This window comes from Maniola hyperantus, chromosome 1 (genome assembly GCF_902806685.2).
Source record: "Maniola hyperantus chromosome 1, iAphHyp1.2, whole genome shotgun sequence".
In the NCBI taxonomy this organism is placed as follows: domain Eukaryota; kingdom Metazoa; phylum Arthropoda; class Insecta; order Lepidoptera; family Nymphalidae; genus Maniola; species Maniola hyperantus.
The window spans coordinates 2,167,512-2,191,443 of NC_048536.1; the positions used below are offsets into that span (position 1 = coordinate 2,167,512).

The following is a 23,932-nucleotide window of genomic DNA, read 5'->3' on the forward strand; positions in this document are numbered from 1 at the left end:
GTTGTTTTATTCCAAAACAAATCCCACCGCTGCTACCATGTAATGAAACGAGGCTGGTTGACATACAACTAACTTTATTTTATAAGTACTATAATTATTACACTACATCAACGTTATGCCAGTTCTCTTTGTGAACCTTATGCACATAGCAATAACGACTATTATTATTCGATTCGTGGTTTTATTCCAAATCAATATCACCGTTATACCAGTTCTCATTGTGAACCTTATTCTCATAACAATAAAGTCTACGGACACATGGGCTGGCGAATTGGTCTCTCTTCTCTCGAACTCTTATCCAAAATAACAATTTAACCAGTCTTTGTCATTATTAGCCAAAACTTTCTCTTTCTATAAACAAATGAATAAAACAAATTTTACTTATACCGTCAATTTTTATTATAAAGATTCAATATTTACAATAATAATATGTCTATTAAAAGTATAAATGGATTATTTTAAATATTATAATCATTTAATAAAAAATGAATTATTTTAAACATTCGATGTACAAATCAATATTACGTAATCTATAATAATAATAATTAATATATACAAACTTCAAAATGTATTGCTGGTCATTATTATATGGCGACTTGGCCGCCGCCAGGTAAGTGAACGCAGTCTTAGGCTGAGATACAATATAGAGCGTAGGTACTTTGACTTTCCTCAGACTCGGACAAAACGAGACAGATGTATACCAGTGATATAATGCTGTCTCGTTTTAACAGTGTTTTAAGTCTGAGCCAAATAATTAAAATGCGAAAAGAAAACTCTATAGATCTCAGTCGCGGGTCGAGTTTTTTGGTAACAAATTAAACTCAATTTTATTTGCTTTGACATATGGTTGAAATTGGTTTAAGGCAAACAAAACATGGAAGATACTCAGACTGAGATCTATAGTACATACATTGACTTTGCTCAGACTTAAGTCTGAGCAAAGTCAATGAGAAATGAGACAGATTTATGCAAAGATAATATGTCTGTCTCATTTTGATTCGGTCTTAAGTCTGAGCAAAGTAAAAGTAAGCTCAATAAACAACCAAATCATTCAATCAATGAACAATTCCACAAAAATATTTCACATTTACTATTTACATACTAAACTTATAAAATACTTACTAAATATTATTATAAATTATTCGTTTTTTTACATAAATTATAACTGTACAGCTATTTACATGATAAATCTGTTGAATTTTGTGATCATAGTATTTTGTTAAATTATCACAGACAAATATCACATCTCTGCAAACAAACTTTGTTTTTTTTTAATTTAATTGATTTCGGATATCAGAAGTGGGATTACTATCCGTCCGTTTCAAATGTAAATACTATCAGCAAGATACTACGTAGCAGTTGTGTCTTCACATACATACACTAGATGACGTTACTTTAACTCACACGGTTATTTCTACAGATCCTGAATCGCGCTAACAGAGTTTTAAATTTTTAATTACCATAAAAAAAGGTGCTAATACCCTATCCGTGGTAAGTTAGTATAGCCTCAGTAGCTCAACGGTTAAAGGAGCGAACAGAAATCAAAAAAGCCCCCCCCCCCCCTCCGAAATTAGTGCTACCTACCCACTGCTGATATAATTTACTGTAGACTTTATGCGTAAAAACTTTAACAGAACGATTTGATTTGGTATCTAAAGTGAATTATTCCATAAAAATTATGCACCTATATCTACAAAATTTCGTATAATAATTTATTGCTTTATTTACTTAATTTAATTGTCATATCTTACATTAAATCTTAGTTATTTTATATATCTATGACTAAACAGCATTTAAAAATAATAATTAAATATCACAAAACACAACTCTTGCATAAAAATTAACAATAAAATAACTTAAATTATTATAGACTCCATAGCAAAGGCAAAATAACTAATGATTATAATCCTAATCAAATAAAAGTAAGAATAAATAATAGAATCCAAATATTTTACTATAAAAAAATCGGCCCGACATTCTCTATTTTAGATCGAAATTCCCAGGCTCAAAATAGCTAGAACCCAGAGCCTATGGCAGGTTAAAAAAGATCGAAAATCCATAATGTTTTAAATCGAAATGAGGAAGCATCAGGGCAACGTTCGATACAACTTTCATAGATGGCGCTAAATAACCCCACCACTAAAGATGAAAAATAATACCTATATCTAATGATCTATGCTTTAATTTTTTAAATTTAAATCGGATGCGAAATTAATTAATTACTTCTATTATAGTTCACACATTTTGTGGGGAAGAAACGTAAGTGTCATTGATTGACACGAACTAAACATTAAAGCATAGATCATATAGATACAGGTATTATTTTTCACCTTTAGTGGTGGAGTTATTTAGCGCCATCTATGAAAATTTTATCGAACGTTGCCCTGAAACTACCTCATTAAACAAATAAAAAGATTTCCTTTCGTAAGAAAGTTATTCATATTATTCCAATTCAAATAACTCGAGATTAATTTACCTTCCGAGACATTGAAAACACATCCCTTTCATCTTATATTTAAGGTTTATATTAGATTAAAACAAGAGATATGCGAGTGGATGTTTCTTTCTTCTACTTTCTTTTTCACATAAATATAATAATTTTAAGTATTTACAATTTGATCTCTAGTCTAAGACAGACAGACAGACAACAAAGTGATCCTATAAGGGTTCTGTTTTTCCTTTTGAGGTACGGAACCCTAAAAATTATGTGAAGTAAAACTAAGGTACGTAAGTAAACCACCCTTTGAGCTACAAAACAATTGATACTGTAGCTAACAGGTTTCGAAGGAGACGTGTCAAGGGGAGAGGCATATTATAGTACGAAGAACTGATAGTCTTTGGGGTCCCGAGGTGCTGGAATCGCGACCTTGCGCCGGAAAGCACAGCGTTGGAAACCCCTTCGTGGGCCCTTACTACGTGGACAAACATCAGACGATTCGCAGGGAGGCCGCTGGATAGCGGCGGCACAAGAGCGTTATGTATGGAACTTCCTACAAGAGACCTATGGCCAGCAGTGGACGTCTATCGGTGAATGATAACGACGACGGTTGTTCTTGAATTGACAACTCGCACCGCAAAGATACCATAAACTTACAAACATACAACAACTCTATGTTGTACTATAAGTCCCGCAAATTGCTATTGCGCTGGGACCATGTCTCATAAATATCGAAATGACGTCATTTAGAAATAAAAATATACCATCAGCTCGAAACTTCAGTCTAGTGCTGACGTCGCTAAAATGGCAGCCACGCGCATTAACAATTTGCGGGACGTATACCAAAGGACGCGTCATTCCGAACAAAAAACAGCTGGCGGCAAATTCGTTATTGCTTACAACTTCATATACAGTGTCATACTGATTTCGACAGTTTCATACAACACGATTTTTGATTCAAATAGCCCTTTTTTAGGCCCTTACGCCCTGTGTGTTTAAAGGCCGAGCGCCGGCACGGGTGTGTAGTGCACGGGCGTGGGCGCGCACGCTTGCCGCACGCTCATTTCCCAAGCGTCTAATAGTTGACCCACCGAACAGCTCTTCGGTAACCTGAGGGCAGAATGATACAAAAATTCAATCATATTTTGATTTTTGCGTGGAAAATTTTAGAATTACACAGAGACGAAGACTTTCAATTGATTTGAAAATGGATAGCACCCTCACAAACCTCGGATATGACATCCACATGCATTTAAAAACTTTACATATCTGGGATTGTTCAGGATAGCCGCGGCCGCCTCAGAGTTATACGGTTGGGCGCCAACAGGGATGTTGTATCTGATAATGGGCATCGTTTTCGTAATCTACTTCAATAGCCCGAAAAGGCTCTGAATGACATACAATGTACCCTGGTCGGCACCACGGAGGAGCAGCAGCGGAGATCACAGCTGTGTTAGTGACGTCTAGCCCCCAAGGGGGGAGAGTGAGCATAAGGGACAAGGAAGAGACAAAATAATTTGTAAGGAGTCAAGAAGGCGCCCCGGGAAAATGCCAAGAGCAAGTACCGAACGGGCGCCCTCCCGCGATTCGGCCCATATAACCGAGAGGTTGGTGGGGCCATGGGAGGTGGAGGGTTGTACCCTGTGAATATGTTGGTTGGGACCCCAAATCAAATATGCATTAAAAATGTTAGCCAAGACGACGTTAGCGGGTGCCGCGGCGGGGTAGTCGCGCGGCACGGGCACGCACGTGGTCTAGTTGCGCTATGAAGGAGATTGTGATGATGACTTACCGCGCACATCTCGCGTCCATCGCCTTCTCGACGCGCGCGAGGAAGCAATCCGCAGCGCTCCCACTGCGCGCTTGTCTGGGTCTGAGACGCGCGGGTGCCGCGGCAGGGTAGTCGCGCGGCACGGGCACGCACGTGGTCTAGTTGCGCTATGAAGGAGATTGTGATGATGACTTACCGCGCACATCTCGCGTCCATCGCCTTCTCGACGCGCGCGAGGAAGCAATCCGCAGCGCTCCCACTGCGCGCTTGTCTGGGTCTGAGACGCGCGGGTGCCGCGGCAGGGTAGTCGCGCGGCACGGACACGTGGACCGCGGGCACGCACGGTAACCGCACGTCGTCTAGTTGCGCTATGAGGGAGATCGCGCCTTCACCGCCCGATAACTGCATCGTTTCCAGCGATACCTGGAGGCAAACGGTACGGTTGCGAGCGACTATACAAAAGCAGTTTTAAGAAATGGAAGGTAGAATTCGGATCTTGGCAACCGCAACCCGACAGCTGCGACCGACTACTGTGACTTTCTGCCGCCCGAAAAAGAGGATTTTGACAGCGAGTCGCAAGATTACTAATAGGGAAGAAATAAATCGATTAGTTTTCGATTCGAACGAATTATCGATGTGTATGGTCACTCACATTCGTTCATTTTTAGTCTGTGGTTGCAATGTTGTCTCTGCACAACACTAAAGAAATCAAAGAATATAAAACGTCTAAACTAGCATTTTAGTTCTATCTGTGGATCTTAATTTTTGTTTTCATTTAGTTAATTATTAATTTTTTGTTTAAATCATGGATAAATTAAATGAATATTACGTGCATATTTTACTTAGGATGTTCGTGGACCACAAGGCGTGTGTGCGTGTTTTTAATAATTTTATCATCGGGAAAAGTGTTATCAAGAAGTTACGTTTTTTTTTTTTTTTTTTTGTCATAAAGCACTGTCACCAGTACTTTACTACCATTACAATCTAGCCTATGAAAGAGTCTAATAAGCAATATTATATTAACCTAAACTTATAAACGTACTTATACCTAAGAATCTGTCCATTGACTTAGCTTAGTTTATAGTTAAGATACCTTATTGGAAGACATTTTGTTCTTGTGTTCTTTAAATTGCACTAGCACTATGCTTTCACTTTGTTCGTGTGATCTTTGATTTGCACTAGCACTACACTTTCACTATAACTACACTAGCTCAAAAGGCTTAGTCCTCTTAAGTCTACGTATTAGGTCTGTGTTGTCGAGGAGCTGGATAGCCTCGACGTTAACATGTTCATGGAGCCTGCGTTCGTGGGATTTAGCGTGTTTGCTAATAGCTGTGTCCACGAAGCCCATTTGGAGATCGCGATGAATGTCTACATTCCTGACGTAGACTTGGTCTTTCTGGTACAGCCCCACAACTGGATACCATAAGTCCACACTGGCATTAGGACTTGTTTGTATAATAGTATCTTATTTTTAGTTGACAGTGATGAGTTTCTGCCTATGAGCCAGTACAATTTTTTGTACCGTAACTCTAGCTCTAAAGAAAAAGAAGTTACGTGTTAGCTGAAAAGTGTGTTTGTTTATGTTTTGGCTCATTTCATTCCGGACGGACTATACCTTGAACCTGGAATCCAGTCGAGCTATTTCCCCCTGCAGCACGTCTGGAATGTCCATCGTAGGCTCGTCGAACTTCGGTATCTTTTGCGGTGGTGCTGGAAGGTTCCTGGAGAATATACTACGATTAATAATAATCAAGCACTAAATCAAGCGGTCGTAACATAAATGATAAGAGTTCGGCCTCGTATTCGGAAGATCTAGAGTTCGTTCGTAGCTTTAGTTTCAAGTTTAAGTAGTTAACTATCAACTTTACGTCAGTTTATTTGTCAAATTCATCTATATACAAACCAAAAAGTATACTGAGGTACCCATTTAAAAAGGCTTTGACTTTGACTTCGATCGAATTTGGTTCGCGAGCGGCGACTGTAGGCCTGTTCACTACCTCCAGCAGAGGGTTGAAGATTTGCTCATGTGACAATCGGGGAACGAGAACAAGTACTAATGTAATATTTACTTGATCTCAGGTCCGTTGAGCGCGTCGAGTGTGGAGCCGAAAGTTCGCTTTAACGTGTGGTTCGCGAGCGGCGACTGGAGGCAGTTGTTCACTACCTCCAGCAGAGGGTTGAAGATTTGCTTCTGTGACAATCGAGGAACGAGAACAAGTACTAATGTAATATTTACTTGATCTCAGGTCCGTTGAGCGCGTCGAGTGTGGAGCCGAAAGTTCGCTTCAACGTGTGGTTCGCGAGCGGCGACTGGAGGCAATTGTTCACCACCTCCAGCAGAGGGTTGAAGATTTGCTCCTGTGACAATCAGGATTTTTTTTTATAGAGGTAAATTTAAACAGGAATGACATAATGGAAAATCATACATCAATGTTGGTTCTTTGCGTTATCACAACTAGTTCGAACGTCCACACGTCGGCACTGAGAGCTTGTTTGGTTGAAAAACTTCATAGTTTTATGTGTCGCATACGTGTGGATTCTAGTTTGTCGGAGAATCTCGGAATGGATGGAATATTTCTTCTGGGAGAGAATTAGAAAGTCGCAGTTGTTTTTAAAATAATTAATCATCGAAAGCAGCGGTGGGATCATCCCCAATCTCTAAAAGAGCTTGAGATGAGTTGATTTTGTTGTTTTACTTTGCGAGAAAAACAAAATGACTTTTATGAGGGTTGAGTTCAATTTTTGTTCGAGAAATGTAGAATATTGGTGTGTGTATTGAATGTTTCCGCCTTCTGGTAATGAATCCGAGATGTTTCGAAGCCGTAATTTTCATATGGTGAATTTTATGAGGTTTGCAATTATTGTTTCAAGGATGGCGTCACAGGTATTTAATTGCATTTTATTTTCAATAAAAAAATAATTAATCTCTGAAATATGTATATAATATATATTATAATTCCACGCTTGGTACGTACTTATAACAATCAGTTCGCTGAGTTTGACTTATTTTACCTATCAAACAATAAATTTAAAAAGGAATTAAGAAACTATCATCGTAAAAAAAAAAGTAGCTAACATCTAAATATGCATGCAAACAACGCACAACAGACGGAAACGTTTAAGTGCGGAAACCAGCCCAGAGCGAAGACGAAGAATGCATGCAAACACACACTCCCACTTACACACACACACACACACACACACTGTTGTAATTTTATTATTGTATATACCTACATTTATACTAAATCTATTCTGTTAAAAATAGTTTTAATTATAATTTTAAGTAATCTCTTTTGGCCTTCTGTTATAACTAGATTTAAATTTAAATAACAATTATGTATTTACGCTGTTGATTTCTTTCAAATAAACAAAATAAAATAAAATTACCTTTCCAGTGGAAGAAGGCAGTCCCAACCCGACGCCCTCGCTCCGCTTGAAGTCGAGCTTCTCCAGAACCACTTCACATTTGAGCAACGTCTCCAAAGCCATCCTTTTGTTGGGATTTGATAGGATATCTAGTAGGTTCTTCATTTTTGTTAGCTTTTCCACATCTAAAGAGGACATTATATTGTTTTAATATGTGTGCTAACAATAATTTTACTCAAACACTTGTTTTTTAAATAGAGATAGCGAGCAAACGAGCAGGCGGGTCACCTGATGTTAAGTGATTACAGCCGCCCATGAACATTAGCAGCACCAGAGGAACTGCTGATGCGTTGCCGGCCTTTCAGGAATTTGTTGAAGTTTCAGGAAACGCTCTACGAAGCCGAAATTAGCCGATTGTCTCTTTCTAAAGATCGATGTTCATTACTTTTGGCCGCGTACTGTAGCTGTCATTTTACTGCAATCGAGGGGCAGTAATAGCCTAATTCCTTTTTATTTCGGCCAGCGATGGGTCGAGCTGATGATGATGAAAATAGTTCTAGTACATTCAAAATAAACTGGCGTTTCTACTTGAGACCGTCATTAGCAATAACAATAGGATTACATTCAACGTGCAACGTAAACAATAGGGCTAATATACCAAACAGTCATAGAGCCCATTCATTTTTAAAGGAACCCGTTCAACCTCATAGTGTTGATACTTGAATTCACGCGCCACGACTTTATCCTATTGTTATTGTTATGACGGTCTGAAGTTGAAAGACGCCAGTTTATTTTGAATGCATTATAACAATGGGTTACTCACTCTCTCCCTCGCTGACCATTCTCATGATCATCCGTCGCAGAGGTTCGATGTACTTGGAGAGCTGGCGCACCTTCTCCCTGTAGGCCGCCTCCTCGCCGCCCGGGGACGCCACGCTGCTGCCCACGGGCGTGTTGAGAGACGATGATGGTGATGCCACCATACCCATGTTTACCCTAAAAATCGATATCGACATCGATTTATAAAAGAAATCTGACCAAACGGCAGCGCTCAATCTAAGCACGAGTACAGTGCGACAAGGCTATCTTGGCGCGTGGCGAAAATCGGAACTAACGTTGCCATCAAGTATCCCCTTTGTTATTGTTTGAATATTCTAAGCCTTTGTTCTCCAACAGCGCCCCCCTGTCAATGTCAAGCGAGCCTTGTCGCATTGTAACTTCACAAGTCCGGGCTGCTACTAAGAATTTGTTGACAGATAACTACCCCCAATAACTTTTTTGTCTAGACCCGGAACAAGTACCCTCATGATCCGAACAAGCTACCCACAACACATACGCGTCCCATCTTAGGCCGCATCATCACTTTCCATCAGGTGTGATTGTGGTCAAGCGTTTGCCTATAATGAATTTAAAAGAAAATGAGATAGTCAGGCATACTTGATAAGAAGGTGAGGTTGAGATTGCAGTCAAGGGCTAACTTGTACCTGAATAAAAATAAAAAAAACTCCTGTACAAGACTAGATGTGATAAAATCTTCAATTTTTACTTACAATTAGTTTTTCAAGGACTAAGAGGAATTTTTTGTGTTCTGAAATCCTATTTCCAGCTACAAAATTTGTCACTCACCGTTGCTGAGGCGGATGGTGATGGCTGGTGGAAGGCGACGGACTGCCGCCAGTGCAGGGCCCCATACCCCCCAACCCTGACATAGGGGATGATAACGCCCCGCTCAACACCCCACCACCTACAAACAGAAAAACTATGTAAGCCAACCAAGTACAAAGTATATTTTACAATATTTTACTCATGCAGTGTAGTAAAAAAACTTTGTTTGTATCCTGTGTAAAAAACCGGTCAAGTGCGATTCGGACTCGTACATGAAGAGTTCCGTACCATCATACAAGATATACCTAACACTTTTATATTATTTTATTTTATTATAAAGGCACACAAAACAGGTTTCAGCTATAAATAGTCCAAATAAAAATAAAAGGGTGTAAAAATAAAAATAAAATGTTTTATGAAGAACACTGCAACAACGGACTGCGCCATCTCTATGTGATTTAGTAAATTAATTTTTTTGTGAACATATCTTTATTTTTTTGTGTGATGTAACCACAAATTCACGGTTTTCAGATTTTTCCCCGAATGTCAGCTATAAGATCTACCTACCTGTCAAATTTCATGATACTAGGTCAACGGGAAGTACCCTACAAGTTTTCTTGACGGACACGACAAACAGACAGAGAACAAAGTGATCCTATAAGGGTCCCTTTTGCCTTTTGAGGTACGGCCCCTAAAAACGGGTTAATACTCACCCATAGATACAGGACTGGGCCCGGGCATGCTGGGCGACGAGGCGGAAGGCGAGGGGCTCTGCCTCAGGAACTGGTTGTGAGGCGGCGCTCTTTGCGCGTAGCCCGCGCCCATCACTACCTCGAGAACAAAGTGATCCTATAAGGGTTCCTTTTGCTTTTTGATGTGCGTACCCTAAAAACGGGTTAATACTCACCCATAGATACATGACTGGGCCCGGGCATGCTAGGCGACGAGGCGGAAGGCGAGGGGCTCTGCCTCAGGAACTGGTTGTGAGGCGGCGCCCTTGCGCATAGCCCGCACCCATCACTACCTCGAGAACAAAGTGATCCTATAAGGGTTCCTTTTGCCTTTTGAGGTAAGGATCCTAAAAACGGGTTAATACTCACCCATAGATACAGGACTGGGCCCGGGCATGCTAGGCGACGAGGCGGAAGGCGAGGGGCTCTGCCTCAGGAACTGGTTGTGAGGCGGCGCTCTTTGCGCATAGCCCGCGCCCATCACCACCTCTTTCCCCTGCCCGCGGTGCATTTGTAGCATGTTCAGGTTAACCAGCTGGTTATTGCCCATACCTCCAACAAAAATAGCAATGCTTATATACTAGCTTATGCTCGCGACTTCGTCCGCGTGGACGACACAAACTTCAAACCCCTATTTCACCCCCTTAGGGGTTGAATTTTCAGTGTACGTCATTATTTTTATCCTAGTTTATAGTAAAGTAATAAAAAAATTGGAGTCAAATACCCAATTAAAAACTCACCCATTTGATTGGGCATTTGTCCCTGCATGTTATTGGGTGCCATTTGCCCCCCCATTCCACCCACCACTTGGTTACACTGCATTTGACCAACCATGGTACTAGCTTGGGACATTGGCACTTGCATATTATTGGACATGGATATATTTGGCATCATCTGCCCTTGCATTCCTGGCCCCGCCAACTGATTTTGCAACTGACTTCCCATGGGATTCATCCCCATACCGCCAACCATATTTGAGCCCATTTGACCTTGGTTGGGCACCATGCCAATCGATCCGCCAAGTTTATTCTGCAATTGCATGTTCAGTTGTGGACGTTGGTTCAATGTTTGGAGGAGGTTGGTCGCTGTTTGCGGTTGGCCTTGTGATACTATTGGACCTTGTTGACCCATTTGGCCTTGCATTCCCCCCATGCCTTGATTGGGGCCCATAACTCCTTGAAAGAAAACAAAATGATTAATTAAATTGGTTTTTCAAACTTAATCTAACAAAAAATATATATAAGGGAAAGGTGACTGACTGACTGACTGATGTATCAACGCACAGCTCAAACTACTAGACGGATCGGGCTGAAATTTGACAAGCAGATAGCTATTATGTCGTAGGCATCCGCTAAGAAAGGATTTTTCAAAATTCAACCCCTGAAGGGAAAGTCTGTCAGTTTTGAAGTTAGAATCGTGAAATTGTGTATTTACACAGAAAACTAGCCCCTTAGTAGAAAAATAAGGGGTTTGAAATTTGCGTAGTCCACGCGGACGAAGTCGCGGGCATAAGCTAGTCTAACAAAAAAGTTAAGGTGTTTACAGACTTCATTGGTGTACCCTGGAAGTACCATAATATATAAAGTATATAAAGTGATCCTATAAGGGTTCCGTTTTTCCTTATCCTTATCCTTGAGGTACGGAACCCTAAAAAAATAGTTATTTATAGGCAAAGGATAGCCGACCTTGTTGCATTTGTCCTTGTCCCATATTCATCATCTGATTCCTTGTTCCCTGTGACGCCATGTTCTGTAGAGCATTGATAGGGTCTGTGGCCATGCCTGGCTGGCTGCTTGGCCCTTGTGTTGGCTGACCAGGTTGGCTCTGAACTTGGGGGCTTGGGCCAGGCTGACTCTGATTGGGGTTTTGCATGTTTGGTGGACCGGGATTTGCTTTGGATTGTGCTGAAATGAACAGAATTAATTTTCACATGGTGAAACAGGCTTTCTTTGCTATATAACTCTGAACTTTTGATCAAACTGTTTGGTACTCCTTCATATCACAATGACTGAACCAATTTGGCAGTGGATGGAAATCAGTACCCTTATTATAAATGTGAAAGTGTATTTGTTTGTTGGTTTGTCCTTCAATCACGTCGCAATGGAGCAATGGAGCACGTCGCAATAGAGCAACAGATTGACGTGATTTTTTGCATGGGTATAGTCAAAGACCTGGAAAGTGACATAGGCTACTTTTTATCCCGAGAAATCAATGAGTTCCCACATAATTTTTAAAATCTAAATCCAGGCCTACGAAGTCGTGGGCATCAGCTAGTATTCTAAATATATATAAGGAAAAGGTGACTGACTGACTGATCTAGCAACGCACAGCTCAAACTACTGGACAGATCAGGTTGAAATTTGGCATGCAGATAGCTATTATGACGTAGGCATCTGCTAAGAAAGGGTTTTTTAAAATTCAACCCCTAAGGGGGTGAAGTAGGGGTTTGAAATTTCTGTAGTCCACGCGGACGAAGTCGCGAGCATAAGCTAGTATTAAATAAATTAGTTACTCACACATCTCTCTGACATGTAATATGAGTTTGGCAACCATGTTCATGTACTCATCTCTATTCTTGGCCTTCATGAACACATGGTTCTCCATCTCACTGCTGTTTCGTGCCACCTGCATCCCTGATCTTTGGATTACTTCCTCACTGAAAAATAATTAATAATAACATGTTATCTGACTGATTTTGTGAAACTAGCTAACTATGCAGTGTGTGTGTGTGTGCGAACACATGTGCCGGCATGTGTTGAGATTGCAGGCAAAATAAAATAAAGTCAGTCAGTCAGTCAGCTTTTCCTTTTATTTTTTAGATAAGTTAGGTAATAAATTAACCAAAAGCTTGAAAGCTTTTTTAAACAGAAAAACAGTGAACTGACTGGCAAGAGAACTGCTCATCCCATGTTTTTAAAGTTAGCAATACATATTATATTGTCAAACATTTGCGGCTCTACATGAGCACCCTAGTTCATTAGAGCCTTTGATTATTTGAGAGATAACACCACAGCCCATGGTTCTGTTTGCGCCGCGCGGAGCTAGCCGCTCAACTTGATCAAATATGTAAGACCTGCGAGCTAAGCGGCTCACGAGTCACTCAGCTCGCAGGTCTGGATACTTCCTAAGAAATTCGGCAGTTGCTCTCTTCAAAAATTTTAATGAATTGAATGAAAATGTTTGTTTGGTTTCAGGAAATTTTGTTAAATTGTTGACAGTTAAATATTAAATACCAACTCACATTTTTGATACAACAGTCTGTCTGAAGTTCGGAGTCCGCCAGTTATCGTCAGAAGCCATTGTATTGAACTGCTTCAGGTTATCCATCCTGATAATCTGTTAATTCGTCACTAGATTAAAGTTAACCGGAAGACCACTTGCTAAATGAATATTCTGTGGCACAAACTATATTCTTGAGACTATTTTTATATTTAAATCACATCACAGCACAATGCAAAATCGCCAAAGTTATCGAACGACGCGAGCGGGGCTTTTTCCAAGTGTCACTGGCACTGTCACTGTGCTGTCACTGTCAATTACTGTCAACGTCATTGTCATTTAAATCACTCAATAGTCCTTAGATGAATCTCTATGCAATAGTCCGTTTGAGAAACAGTCGACTCAAGTTAGACTATAAAACCGGCATCAATCATTATTACAATCTCAATTGTAGTGATTGGCTGAATTTGTGCGATTCTTGTTGCAACGCGAGGTGATTGCGATCGTGATTTTAGCTGTCATTCTACCGTAGGGCGATTGTCTAAAACGTGCATCAATCATTATTACAATCTCAATTGTTCTGATTGGCTGAATTTGTGCGATTCTTGTTGCAACGCGAGGTGATTGCGATCGTGATTTTAGCTGTCATTCTAGCAATCGAGAAGCCCGACAAGCCAACGCAGTCCATGATTGTCACTGTCACAGGACTTGGCCCCATCGAGTAGGATTATCTTGGCCCATGCTTGGCCCTATGTCAAGACTGTCAAGATTGAAAATAAAATGACATATCTGTGGAAAATGAAAATGTTTTCTTTCTCAAAATAATACTATGAATTGAATTGAAAATAATACGAAACAGTGAAAATTATTCGAGGGATAGGCGACGAATTTTAAAACGATGGCTGCGTCCACGGTATTACGTGTAAAGCGCAGGCTCGAAGATAATCCGCAAGATGCTCTTGTACTCGTATGTAAACGTATGAAAACGGACTCTGATGAAGTTTCTCCATCACTCTTCGTGTTTAGAGGCAGTGTGGAAACTCAGGTAAGCGACTAATACTGTTTGGTTTGGTATCTATTAATTAACTTTTTATCAAAGGACGTGTAAAGGCAATATTTTTGTTGTCCAATTTCTAACCTCAAATTCAATCCGGCAACCTTTACCTATTAGGTTATCGACCCTTGGGACCTACTCTCTATCCTATCTTTCCTTATTTTGTTTTGTAGGTAAGCTAAGAATTCTATTCTGTAGTTCGTTTTTCATTACAAACAACAACTAAAAAACACAAAAGTAAACAACAATTTGTTTAGCTGCTTTTTCTTTGGTTTTGTTAAAAGACACTACAAACTAAGGAAACTGGTAAACTAAAGAAAAGCAGCTATAAAGCTGCTAAATAGGGTGTAGTTCAAACATCCAAACTCTCGGCAAATTCTGTGTTTGTAATTCCTGAATTTATTGGCTTATGCTGGCGACTTCGTCCGCGTGGACTATACCAATTTCAAACCCCTATTTCACCCCCGTAGGGTTTGATTTTCAAAAATCCTTTCTTAGCAGATGCCTACGTCATAATAGCTATCTGCATGCCAAATTTCAGCCTGATCCGTTCAGTAGTTTGAGCTGTGCGTTGATAGATCAGTCAATCACCTTTTCCTTTTATATAATTATATATTTCTTTTTATTTATATATAGATTTAATGTTTCCAGGAACCTACACATGTAAAAAACATAGCCCCACTAACCAACATCTCACCAAAACAAGTCACCAATGTAAATGATATAATTCAGAAAATGCGTAAACAAAGGAAAGAGTTCTCAACAGAGAGTCGTTATGAAATCGTTAATATGAGCAGAGGTTTGAAAGAGGAATCGGATTTTGATTTAGTGGATTTACAAAAAAAGGAAGATGAGAAAAAGGATGTGGAGTATATGTATGATCTGTACACACCGGCCAAAGAAGACTTTGACATATCTATGTTGGATAATCTAGTCAGGTATAAATTCATCATCAATCCTCATTCCACCCTCATTTTTCTACAATCGCAACGCACACCACCGTAAGGAATTTCACCCTCACCACCAGGGTGTCTGGTGCACTTCGACCGTCCGCTGTGCCAGATCCTTCTTTCCACGCTCATGTAAACTGTGGAACAGATCATTCTCCTCATTTTCCAGATCTCCTCTTTTCGGATCTTATCCCTCAAGAAAACTCCTAAAGGTATAAATTGTTTGCAAATAAATTTTTCATCATCATGATCAACCCATCGCCGGCTCACTACAGAACACGGGTCTCCTCTCAGAGTGAGAAGGGCTTTGGCCAAAGTTTACCATGCTGGCCATGTGTGGATTGGTAGATTTCACACACCTTTGAGAACATTATGGAGAACTCAGGCTTGCAGGTCTCCTTACGATGTTCTCCTTCGCTGTTAAAGCAAGTGACATTTAATTACTTAAAACGCACATAACTCTGAAAAGTTAGAGGTGTGTGCCCGGGATTGAACCCCCGACCTCCGATTAGAAGGCGGACATCCTAAACCACTAGACTATCACAGCTTTTTAGGCGAGATTAGCTTGTGAAAAAAAAGTGACTTGTAAGTTTTCTGGTTTTTTTCAGACTTTTCGGACCAACTGATAGGCACTAAACTATTTATTATTAATTTGTGGTACATTCTACATTTTCAGTATAGAAAACTATGAAACAGACCTAATATTTGGGTCATACAGAGACAATGGTCTACAATCGTCTGAGGAAGACAGTGAGGACTCCAATGCCGAGAATGATTGGAGGAATGAGTACCCTGACTCTGAACCCAGCAGCATTGATGAGGAGGATATGATCAAGGCTGTTGAGAAGTGTAACATAGGTAAATAGTTAAACAATACCAAGCTACTTTTAATTTAAGTTCCACTTGAATGGAAAAATCCGAAAATCGTGAGTTTGTGGTTACGTCACAAAAAAACTATCAAAATGTGTTCATGAACAAAAATTAGTATTTCAACTTTCAAAGTAAGATAACTATAGACCAAATGGGGTATCATATGAAAGGGCTTTTCCTGTACATTCTAAAAAAGATTTTTCAAAAAATACGACTGTAGTACGGAACCCGCAGTGCGCGAGTCTGACTCGCACTTGGCCGGTTTCTTGGGATAAAAAGCCTTTCGTAAGTTATCAGTACATATCAAAAATTTTCAATCTTTTGTCCAAAATTACCAAACCGTAATCATAACACTTCGATTCACAGAAGACGATCTTTCAAGCGACGCTGGCGAAGACAAAATCTACGATGAACCGGCGGATTTGTACCACGAAGACGTCAAACGGTACGGCGAAGCATACGCCAAGTACAAAGCTCGAGTACTGTCAGAACAACCAGATTTTAAATTTTGTGACCAAAATTTTCCTGACAAAAAAATTCCTGACGAAAAATTCTCAGAGGAAAATTTAGCTGACAGCAGAAATTTCGTGCATTGTACTAAAATGGATGATGGATACAAAGACGATAGCGATGATGGTTTCTATTACGGGCAAGACGAGGACTCTGAACAGTATAAGGAACAATATGCTGATGTGAGTGACACTTCTGATGTTTATGAGCCGGATTGAGTTTTATGGAAATCTGTTTAGTTTTTTTGTTATAAGGAGATTATGTAAGTCTGTTTGAAATATATTTTTGTACAATAGTCATGTTTTTTCTTTTCATATTTTCCTAAACAGTCACTCAGACTCATCCATACTACTTACAGTACACGGCAGAAAGTAATGTACATCGACGTTTAGAAGGAGATTTGTAGAGCGTTGTCTCTGTCGTTGAGACCGACAAAACGTCATATAGGTATGAGCGACAGAGACAACACTCTACAAAGCCGAAATGTCATTCTAAAGGCCAATGTACATTACTTTCTTTGTAATATTATAAATGCAAAAGTGTGTCTGTTCTGCTAGTTTTTCGTGGTCCATCCGTTTAATCGTTTTTGATGAAAGGTACAGAATGAACGGCTACTTTTTAGGGTTCCCTATCTCAAGACGAAAATAAAAGGAACTCTTATAGGATCACTTTGTTGTCTGTCAGTCTGTCTGTCGTGTCCGTCAAGAAAACCTATAGGGTCCCGTTGACCTAGAATCATGAAATTTGGTTGGTAGGTCTACACGGGCGTGAGATTAAATAATATAGAATGATAATAATAATAAATAATAATCTACTTACTAGCTTATGCTCGCGACTTCGTCCGCGTGGACTACAAAATTTCAAAACCCTATTTCACCCCCTTAGGAGTTGCATTTTCAAAAATCCTTTCTTAGCGGATGCCTACGTCATAATAGCTATCTGCATGCCAAATTTCAGCCCTATCCGTCCAGTAGTTTGAGCTGTGCGTTGATAGATCAGTCAGTCAGTCACCTTTTCCTTTTATATATATATAGATTATTATAAGTATTGATTTCTAGCTCAAGGGCACCAAATAATAACAAACAGGGTGTTAATATGTGATAAATAATAATTTATTGTCAGGCGTATTATACAATATCAATGTAACGCGTACATTTAGTTATGTATCACTTTATAAACACTATGGTTACAATTTTACCGTTAACGAGTAAGTGGCGAATAATTTATACATTAAGGAACTTGGTATAGCAAGCGCCCGGCGCGCATGAACGTCGTGAAGACAAAATGTATGGTGGTATATGGAATTAAGACGACGACCCCCCTGGCGCCACGCAGTGATGAGCGCTCAGGCAGGGGAAATTTTATAATTTCTAATTTTTCTCTGGTCTGGTCTGGTGGGATGCTTCGGCCGTGGCTAGTTACCACCCTACCGGCTAAGCCGTGCGGCCAAGCGATTTAGCGTTCCGGTTGATAAAAACTGCCATCCCCAAGTTCTAGGTTAGCCCTTCCAGGCTAGCGCGCTTAGAACTGCATCATCACTTACCACTAGGTGAGATTGGTAACGTGTATAGCTGAATAAAAAAAGCGAGCGCGCGACGGGCAGTTGTATTTCGTTCCATAGAGCGCTATGCATTTTGTCTTCACCGCATCGCATTCCTGCGTCCGTGGCGCTCGCTACATCAAGTCCCTAGAGACCCATTTTTAAGTGGAACGCACACCCGCAGGTAGGACTTGAGCTAAGGCGCAGTATCTCTTAGTAACAATTCAAAGTATACTTCATTTTCATAATATCTCCGTGTTTTGGTTTCAGTATATCAATTCGAATACTTATCACGTTTGTAATAAGACCATAAAGCTGAGTTTAAGTTGTTATCAAAAAGATTGCTCCACTTGACTCTGTACGCATCGGCTCTTACATATACGAAGCTCTGTATAATCGAGAGGGACAGAAATCGTCAATCAAATATTTTTCTATAATGATTTATTAACTTCCGTTTTCAATGCAATGTATCTTTGTACAAAGGTCTTCAAGATCTGTTCTCTTGGTTTAGTTGTTAAAAGAATGTAACTCAAAGATAGGATGACTCAATCCAACGAGAAAAATATAGATAGAAGATAGTAGAGGTGTCACAGACTAAGTGAAAACAATAGACAGAGCCATTGCGAATAAACGCGAACGACTTTTTTTAGTAACGATTGACTTCTGTCATGCATTAACTGGCGGTCGGTAAACCTACGGGCGTCAGTCTGTCTAATGTCTATAAAATATCTTTTTTCTGTCTCTAGGTACATACACTTATCATCACATACACATGGATATCATGACCAAATCTTTAAAATGTAGTGGCAAATTACTATGACAAATCTGCACCTCTCGATTTTACAAACAGGTAAAAATGGGTCTTATCAATGTTTCATAGACACGCGCAACAATTTTCCATTTAAGATTGAATTAATTCATGATAAATTTAGCCACAATTTTATTCGAGAATATCACCTTAATATAACTATATGTTTTTTAATTAAACACTGATTATGGCACGTCACATCAGATGCTTGTTGAGGGTGTACGAATACAAATAATGTCATGATACTTTTTTATGAAGGTACCACAGCTCAGTACGCTTAGTACGAGATTTTATGTCTCACCAACGTTAATAGTATTCGAGTGTCGAAAACCTTCCGCATTATAGTAAACTGGATCTTAACTGCCTTGTTTTAAAGCTCAAGTTTGTCTACACATCTACAGCCAGCGCTCCAAGCGGCAACGTTGCGCAATTAAAATCAGTGGCATTGAATTTTTCACTTCAATTCAAGGCTCTTTAGGTCCATTTTACTTTGACGGTATTGTGTTTCGACTCTCGAATGCTAGCAACGTTTGGTGAGACGTAAAATGTTATACTGAGCGTACAGGGACTGGCAGAGTCGTAAACAAAAAGCCATTTTTAAACCTTCTAGTAGAAAAGTTATACTCTTAGTAAGAGTTAGCACATCTCAGAAACTTAGATGGATTTTCGTAATATATTTTTTAAAATTATAACGTGACAGTACTAAAATATCCTTGTTTTTGTACCATAATATTGTGTTACCATGCGATTTGTCTACGGCTTTACACGAATAACAGATTTACGCAGATTTCGATTCTTACAAATATTGATACGGGCTACGGCCATTTTTACCCGAAACTTTTACAATTCGAGACTTATTCCAAAGTTTTACAAACACAATATGAATACACGAATTTTATATATTAATACCATTGATATATAATAACCAAGATACGCAGTTAGACATGAACAGCGTGCAATTCGTTAAAGGTATTGCTTTTCTTTAAGTTTATTAATTAAAAGTCACACTTATGTATTACATTGAAATATCATGTCATTTATTGTTTTGGGTAAGGTGTACATTAATATTGTAATGGGCAATATTATATCTCCTACAAGTCTGGAAGTCGCAATGGAATTTACATAACAGTTGTGTACTTACAACTTTTTTTAAAGAACTTTAACTACATTTATACGGAACTGTGTATCTTTGTTTTTAATATCAATAATGTACGTAGGTATATCTACGGAATAAGTCTTGTATTCACTTAATACTATAACTATAATTAGTGAGATACCTATAAATGCAAATTACAATAATCTAGCGATGCTTTGGCATTGACAAAACATGGTATTTTGCGTGAACTTTCTTTATTTTATCTGTCATAGACTTAAGAAAAAAGAAAGGTAATTTAACCCGAAATAAAATAGGTATGAATAGGTGCCGGTTTGAAACAATATATACCCTTATTTTTTACACAGCCTGAATAATGTATGAAATGGTGTCTTTGACGGCACAAAAAGCAGATACGATTTGAACACCATATAAAAAGAGGCTCCTGGATGTTTACGCGACGTAGATAACAATAGATGCGTGATACACATATTAGCATCACTTTTCTGTCTGGTATAGCTCCGCCTATCTATTTTCTTTAGTCTATGTAGTTAGAAGAACTTTTCCTACCATATAATTATGTATACCTAGAAAAGGGACATCTTTACATTACATCACTTATAACGCGTTATTTATTGTATTGTAATAAATAAATTTTTAGTTCCGTAAAAACTGTTAATTTTACTTATAGTTTTTCGAATTCCTTAAGTTCACAAAATGTATGAATTGTTTATTAGACCTATTTCACCACTAGTTAGTTTAAAAGTCTAAGGATACGTTTCCACCAAAGCGGAGCCAAGCGGAGTCATGTTCAATAATCATGACATGATAAAATTAACATTATCTAACAAAACTTGATTGGTATATCGTGATAATTGTATCATGTCAATGTCATCACTACCCCATATTATAAAATATACGAAAGTGTATTTGTTTGTTGTGTTGTCCTTCAATCACGCCGCAGTGGAACAACGGATTGACCTGATTTTTTACATCGATATAGTTGACCTGATTTTTACATACTTTTATTCCGGAAAACCAAAGATTTCGCACGAGATCTAAATCCACGTGGACGAAGTCGCGGGCATCAGCTAGTTTCTCAACAAAATCTGATTGGTCGAAGCACAAACGTCTCTGCTCCGCTTGTCTCCGCCTCAGTGGAAACTACCCCTAACAGTATGTTATTGTCTAAAGCGTGTAAATTTCTGAAAAATTCGGAGATTTGTTCAACATGTACCTACCGCTTTTGAATTAACGGCAAATTACGAGATTTAAATGGTAAAAAGTAAATACCTACTATAACTTTAAGTCAATTTAAAGAATATTTTGCAAGTGGTGAAATAGGCTTTTAATTTGAAAAAAATATACGAGTATTGTATATATGACGTATTATAAAAATCCGCATTAGCATATTCGCGTAGTTAGAAAAATCACAATAGTAGTTAGTAAAAAGCTTATAGCTTTCTGGAGAATTGAAGAACTCTACATTAATGACACTACACGATATTTATGTAATAAATTCTAATAAGAATTCTCAAAATATAATATCTTTCATTTAAATACTAAATAGGTAGGTACTTATGTAGGTAACTATTTAGTTATTGATTTTAAGAAAATGCCATTAAATGGAAAGAAAATTTAATAATTTGTCGTGCTACCTTTGAATGTCTACCAATCTGCACATGGCCAGCGTGGTAGACTATAGCCAAAACCCTTCTCACGTTATCTGTAGTGAGCCGGCGATGGGTTGACCATGATGGTGATGACCTTTGAATTAAGTAGGTTAATAAAATTTATATTTTATAATGTAGGTACCTACCTACCTGCCTAAAGAAAAAATTACAATATTTCGATAATAGACTAGTTTAATTAGTTGTAAGATCTTACCTACCATGTAGTGTCATCAGAATGAAAAGTTAATAAAATCAGCGGATAATTTGTAAAAGCACGGAAAAATTGTTGTGTACGGAAAAATGGAACGAGCATTGAATTGCTTAGCAAAGTTGGATAAAGTTTATATAAAGAGTCTACTACACAATGACCAATGCATTCGGTGAAAGAGGAAAAGGGCCACTTGACATACATTTTCTGCGTGCGGCCAGCGCTAGTCGGTTTGACAACTTTTGTGGGGTTTCATTCAATCATCAAAAGATTTTGTTACATTGCGCAAACAGCATTTAGGGTGCGTTTCCACTGAATACGAGACAAGCGGAGTGGAGTGGAGACGTGCAGAAATAGACCAATGTTATTAATGGTCGATAATGGTACGTCTCAATAATATCATTGGTAGCCCACACGTCCGCTCCGCACCGCTCGTTTTACGTCAGTCGAATCACATCCTAAGGATACCTATCACCTGAAGCAAGCTGAGATTATTGATAGATCACGTGATAATTTTATCACGTTATCTTTTAATATTTAAATAACGTGATTAGTGAGTTGATCACATCTCCGCTTTAGTGGCAACGCACTCTTACACGTTTAGCCGCCATTCTCCGAAATCATTTGGCCAATGTGTAGTGGACCCTTAAGAATACTTAATTATCAATAATAATAAACAAAAATTACAATAACAACAAAGAAAGAACAATCACTTAGAACAAATGGTAATAAAATTTAGTTTTATAATAATAATGCGATAATAATATCTTTACAGAATATATTTACAATTTGGTATTTTAACGTATACTAATACAAATGACGAAAGAGGTTAACTTTTTTTTAACTAGTTAATGATTTACAATAACAATTACAATATAACAAAATCTAAATAGGGCTGTATTTACATTAGCCGAGATTTCATTCGTTCCGTTCACTCAGTGATCTGTCACTTGAATGTCAAAACATCGATTTGGCTTTGATATGCAATTACAGTTAATGTCCTTAAATCGATATTTTTATATTTAACTTGATAAATTATTGCACATAATTCGAATAGTTCCGATAACGTGTTAATATTTTAGAGACACTTATTTAGACGTTCGGAAGCGAAGGAAGCTAAGATTGACGATTTAACACCTATCAGGTTAAGAATGGTCTAATAAAATTCAGTGATTTTGTTGCGAAATTATTTTCTGAACTTTCACTACAGTGGAAATATTTTTGGGTTGTTTTTAGACATTTATTTTCTGAACCATTTAGTATAGTGTCTGAATATTCTTTGCACTTCTCATTATGAGATGTGTAGGTCTATTTAGACTAGTTAGGTTCTATATTACACAAGAAACAGCAGTTCAAAGTTTGTCAAAAGACGGACATAGACTGCTTTTATCCCGAAAAATCGAAGAGAGATTTTTCAAAATTCAATCCACGCGTGTAGTATACCATAAGATTTTATTAAGACCAATTTTTGCCTAATTTGATATCCCCTTTAGGCTTTAGTTAATTTAAACAAAAATCTTCACTCGAGTACTTTTTTTAAAGAATATTCTGAATAAATTTCACAACAACATCGCTAATATTCCTTAAACCACCGTTTCATACGACCGACGCATCATTGACTCTTGCCGGCACGTTATTGTTAGCCGCAGCCTCCTGGTTAGCTTTGCAATAGAATTGCTTATGAGCTTTATAAGAGTTACCGTATTTAAAAGGTATGTTACAGAACTTGCAGAAGTTTGGGGAATCTTCCTCTGTGTCTGGCTCCTTTTTTATGTCCACTGTTGGGATTGGGGAGGTCGTGTCTTCGGATTCTGGTTCCTCGGTTGCGTGGACTAATCGCGCGTGTCGTACCACGTTGCCTCGGTACGTGGAGGTGTAAGCGCAGGAACTGCATCGATGCACTCTCTCGCCCACTGCTGGGGCTGGGGATGTCGTCTCGCGACTTTCTTCCTCGACTACGCATGAGATGTAGCTCTCCTCCTGGAAAAATGAGAGTAATAGGTGAGTTTTGTAGTATTTGAGCTTTTATAGTTATTTGGCTCTTAAGACAAAATATGAGAATGATAGAAATTAATTATAAAGTGTTAAGGTTGT

At 38.7% G+C, this 23,932-nt stretch overlaps 3 protein-coding genes across 9 annotated transcripts in view; 1 reads left to right on the forward strand and 2 right to left on the reverse strand.

The window, feature by feature from the left end:
• Positions 1 to 1,570: 1,570 nt before the first annotated feature.
• Positions 1,571 to 13,393, reverse strand: MED15 (mediator complex subunit 15). Of its 2 annotated transcripts, none has more exons than XM_034978793.2 (12): positions 13,155 to 13,393; positions 12,430 to 12,569; positions 11,599 to 11,817; positions 10,654 to 11,088; positions 10,283 to 10,471; positions 9,204 to 9,321; positions 8,401 to 8,573; positions 7,599 to 7,762; positions 6,448 to 6,569; positions 5,827 to 5,932; positions 4,405 to 4,631; positions 1,571 to 3,547 (listed from the first exon to the last, which is right to left on the reverse strand). In XM_034978793.2, exons 1-12 carry the CDS (start codon positions 13,238 to 13,240, stop codon positions 3,433 to 3,435), a joined length of 2,094 nt encoding a protein of 697 aa, XP_034834684.1. In that variant the 5' UTR covers positions 13,241 to 13,393; the 3' UTR covers positions 1,571 to 3,432. The 2 variants fall into 2 exon arrangements, with proteins under 2 accessions (XP_034834684.1, XP_069365752.1); XM_069509651.1 differs by lacking the exon at positions 1,571 to 3,547 and adding an exon at positions 9,896 to 10,009 and having other exon boundaries at positions 4,252 to 4,631; positions 5,827 to 5,944; positions 10,283 to 10,465.
• A 498-nt stretch (positions 13,394 to 13,891) lies between these two features.
• fs(2)ltoPP43 (female sterile (2) ltoPP43) lies at positions 13,892 to 16,811 on the forward strand. Its single transcript, XM_034978893.2, has 4 exons — positions 13,892 to 14,177; positions 14,838 to 15,124; positions 15,813 to 15,994; positions 16,373 to 16,811. The coding sequence occupies exons 1-4, from the start codon at positions 14,031 to 14,033 to the stop codon at positions 16,732 to 16,734; spliced, it is 978 nt and encodes a 325-aa protein (XP_034834784.1). The 5' UTR covers positions 13,892 to 14,030; the 3' UTR covers positions 16,735 to 16,811.
• Positions 16,812 to 17,606: 795 nt separating this feature from the next.
• ush (Zinc finger protein ush) overlaps positions 17,607 to 23,932 on the reverse strand; it is a 249,280-nt gene continuing 242,954 nt past the window's right edge. For 5 of the 6 annotated variants that reach the window (XM_034978611.2, XM_069500574.1, XM_034978534.2 and 2 more), the window contains one exon: positions 17,607 to 23,818. In XM_034978611.2, coding sequence (XP_034834502.1) covers positions 23,435 to 23,818 — 384 coding nt within the window. In that variant the 3' untranslated portion in view covers positions 17,607 to 23,434. The remainder of the gene's footprint in view (positions 23,819 to 23,932) is intronic. The other variant, XM_069500589.1, reaches the window with a different exon arrangement.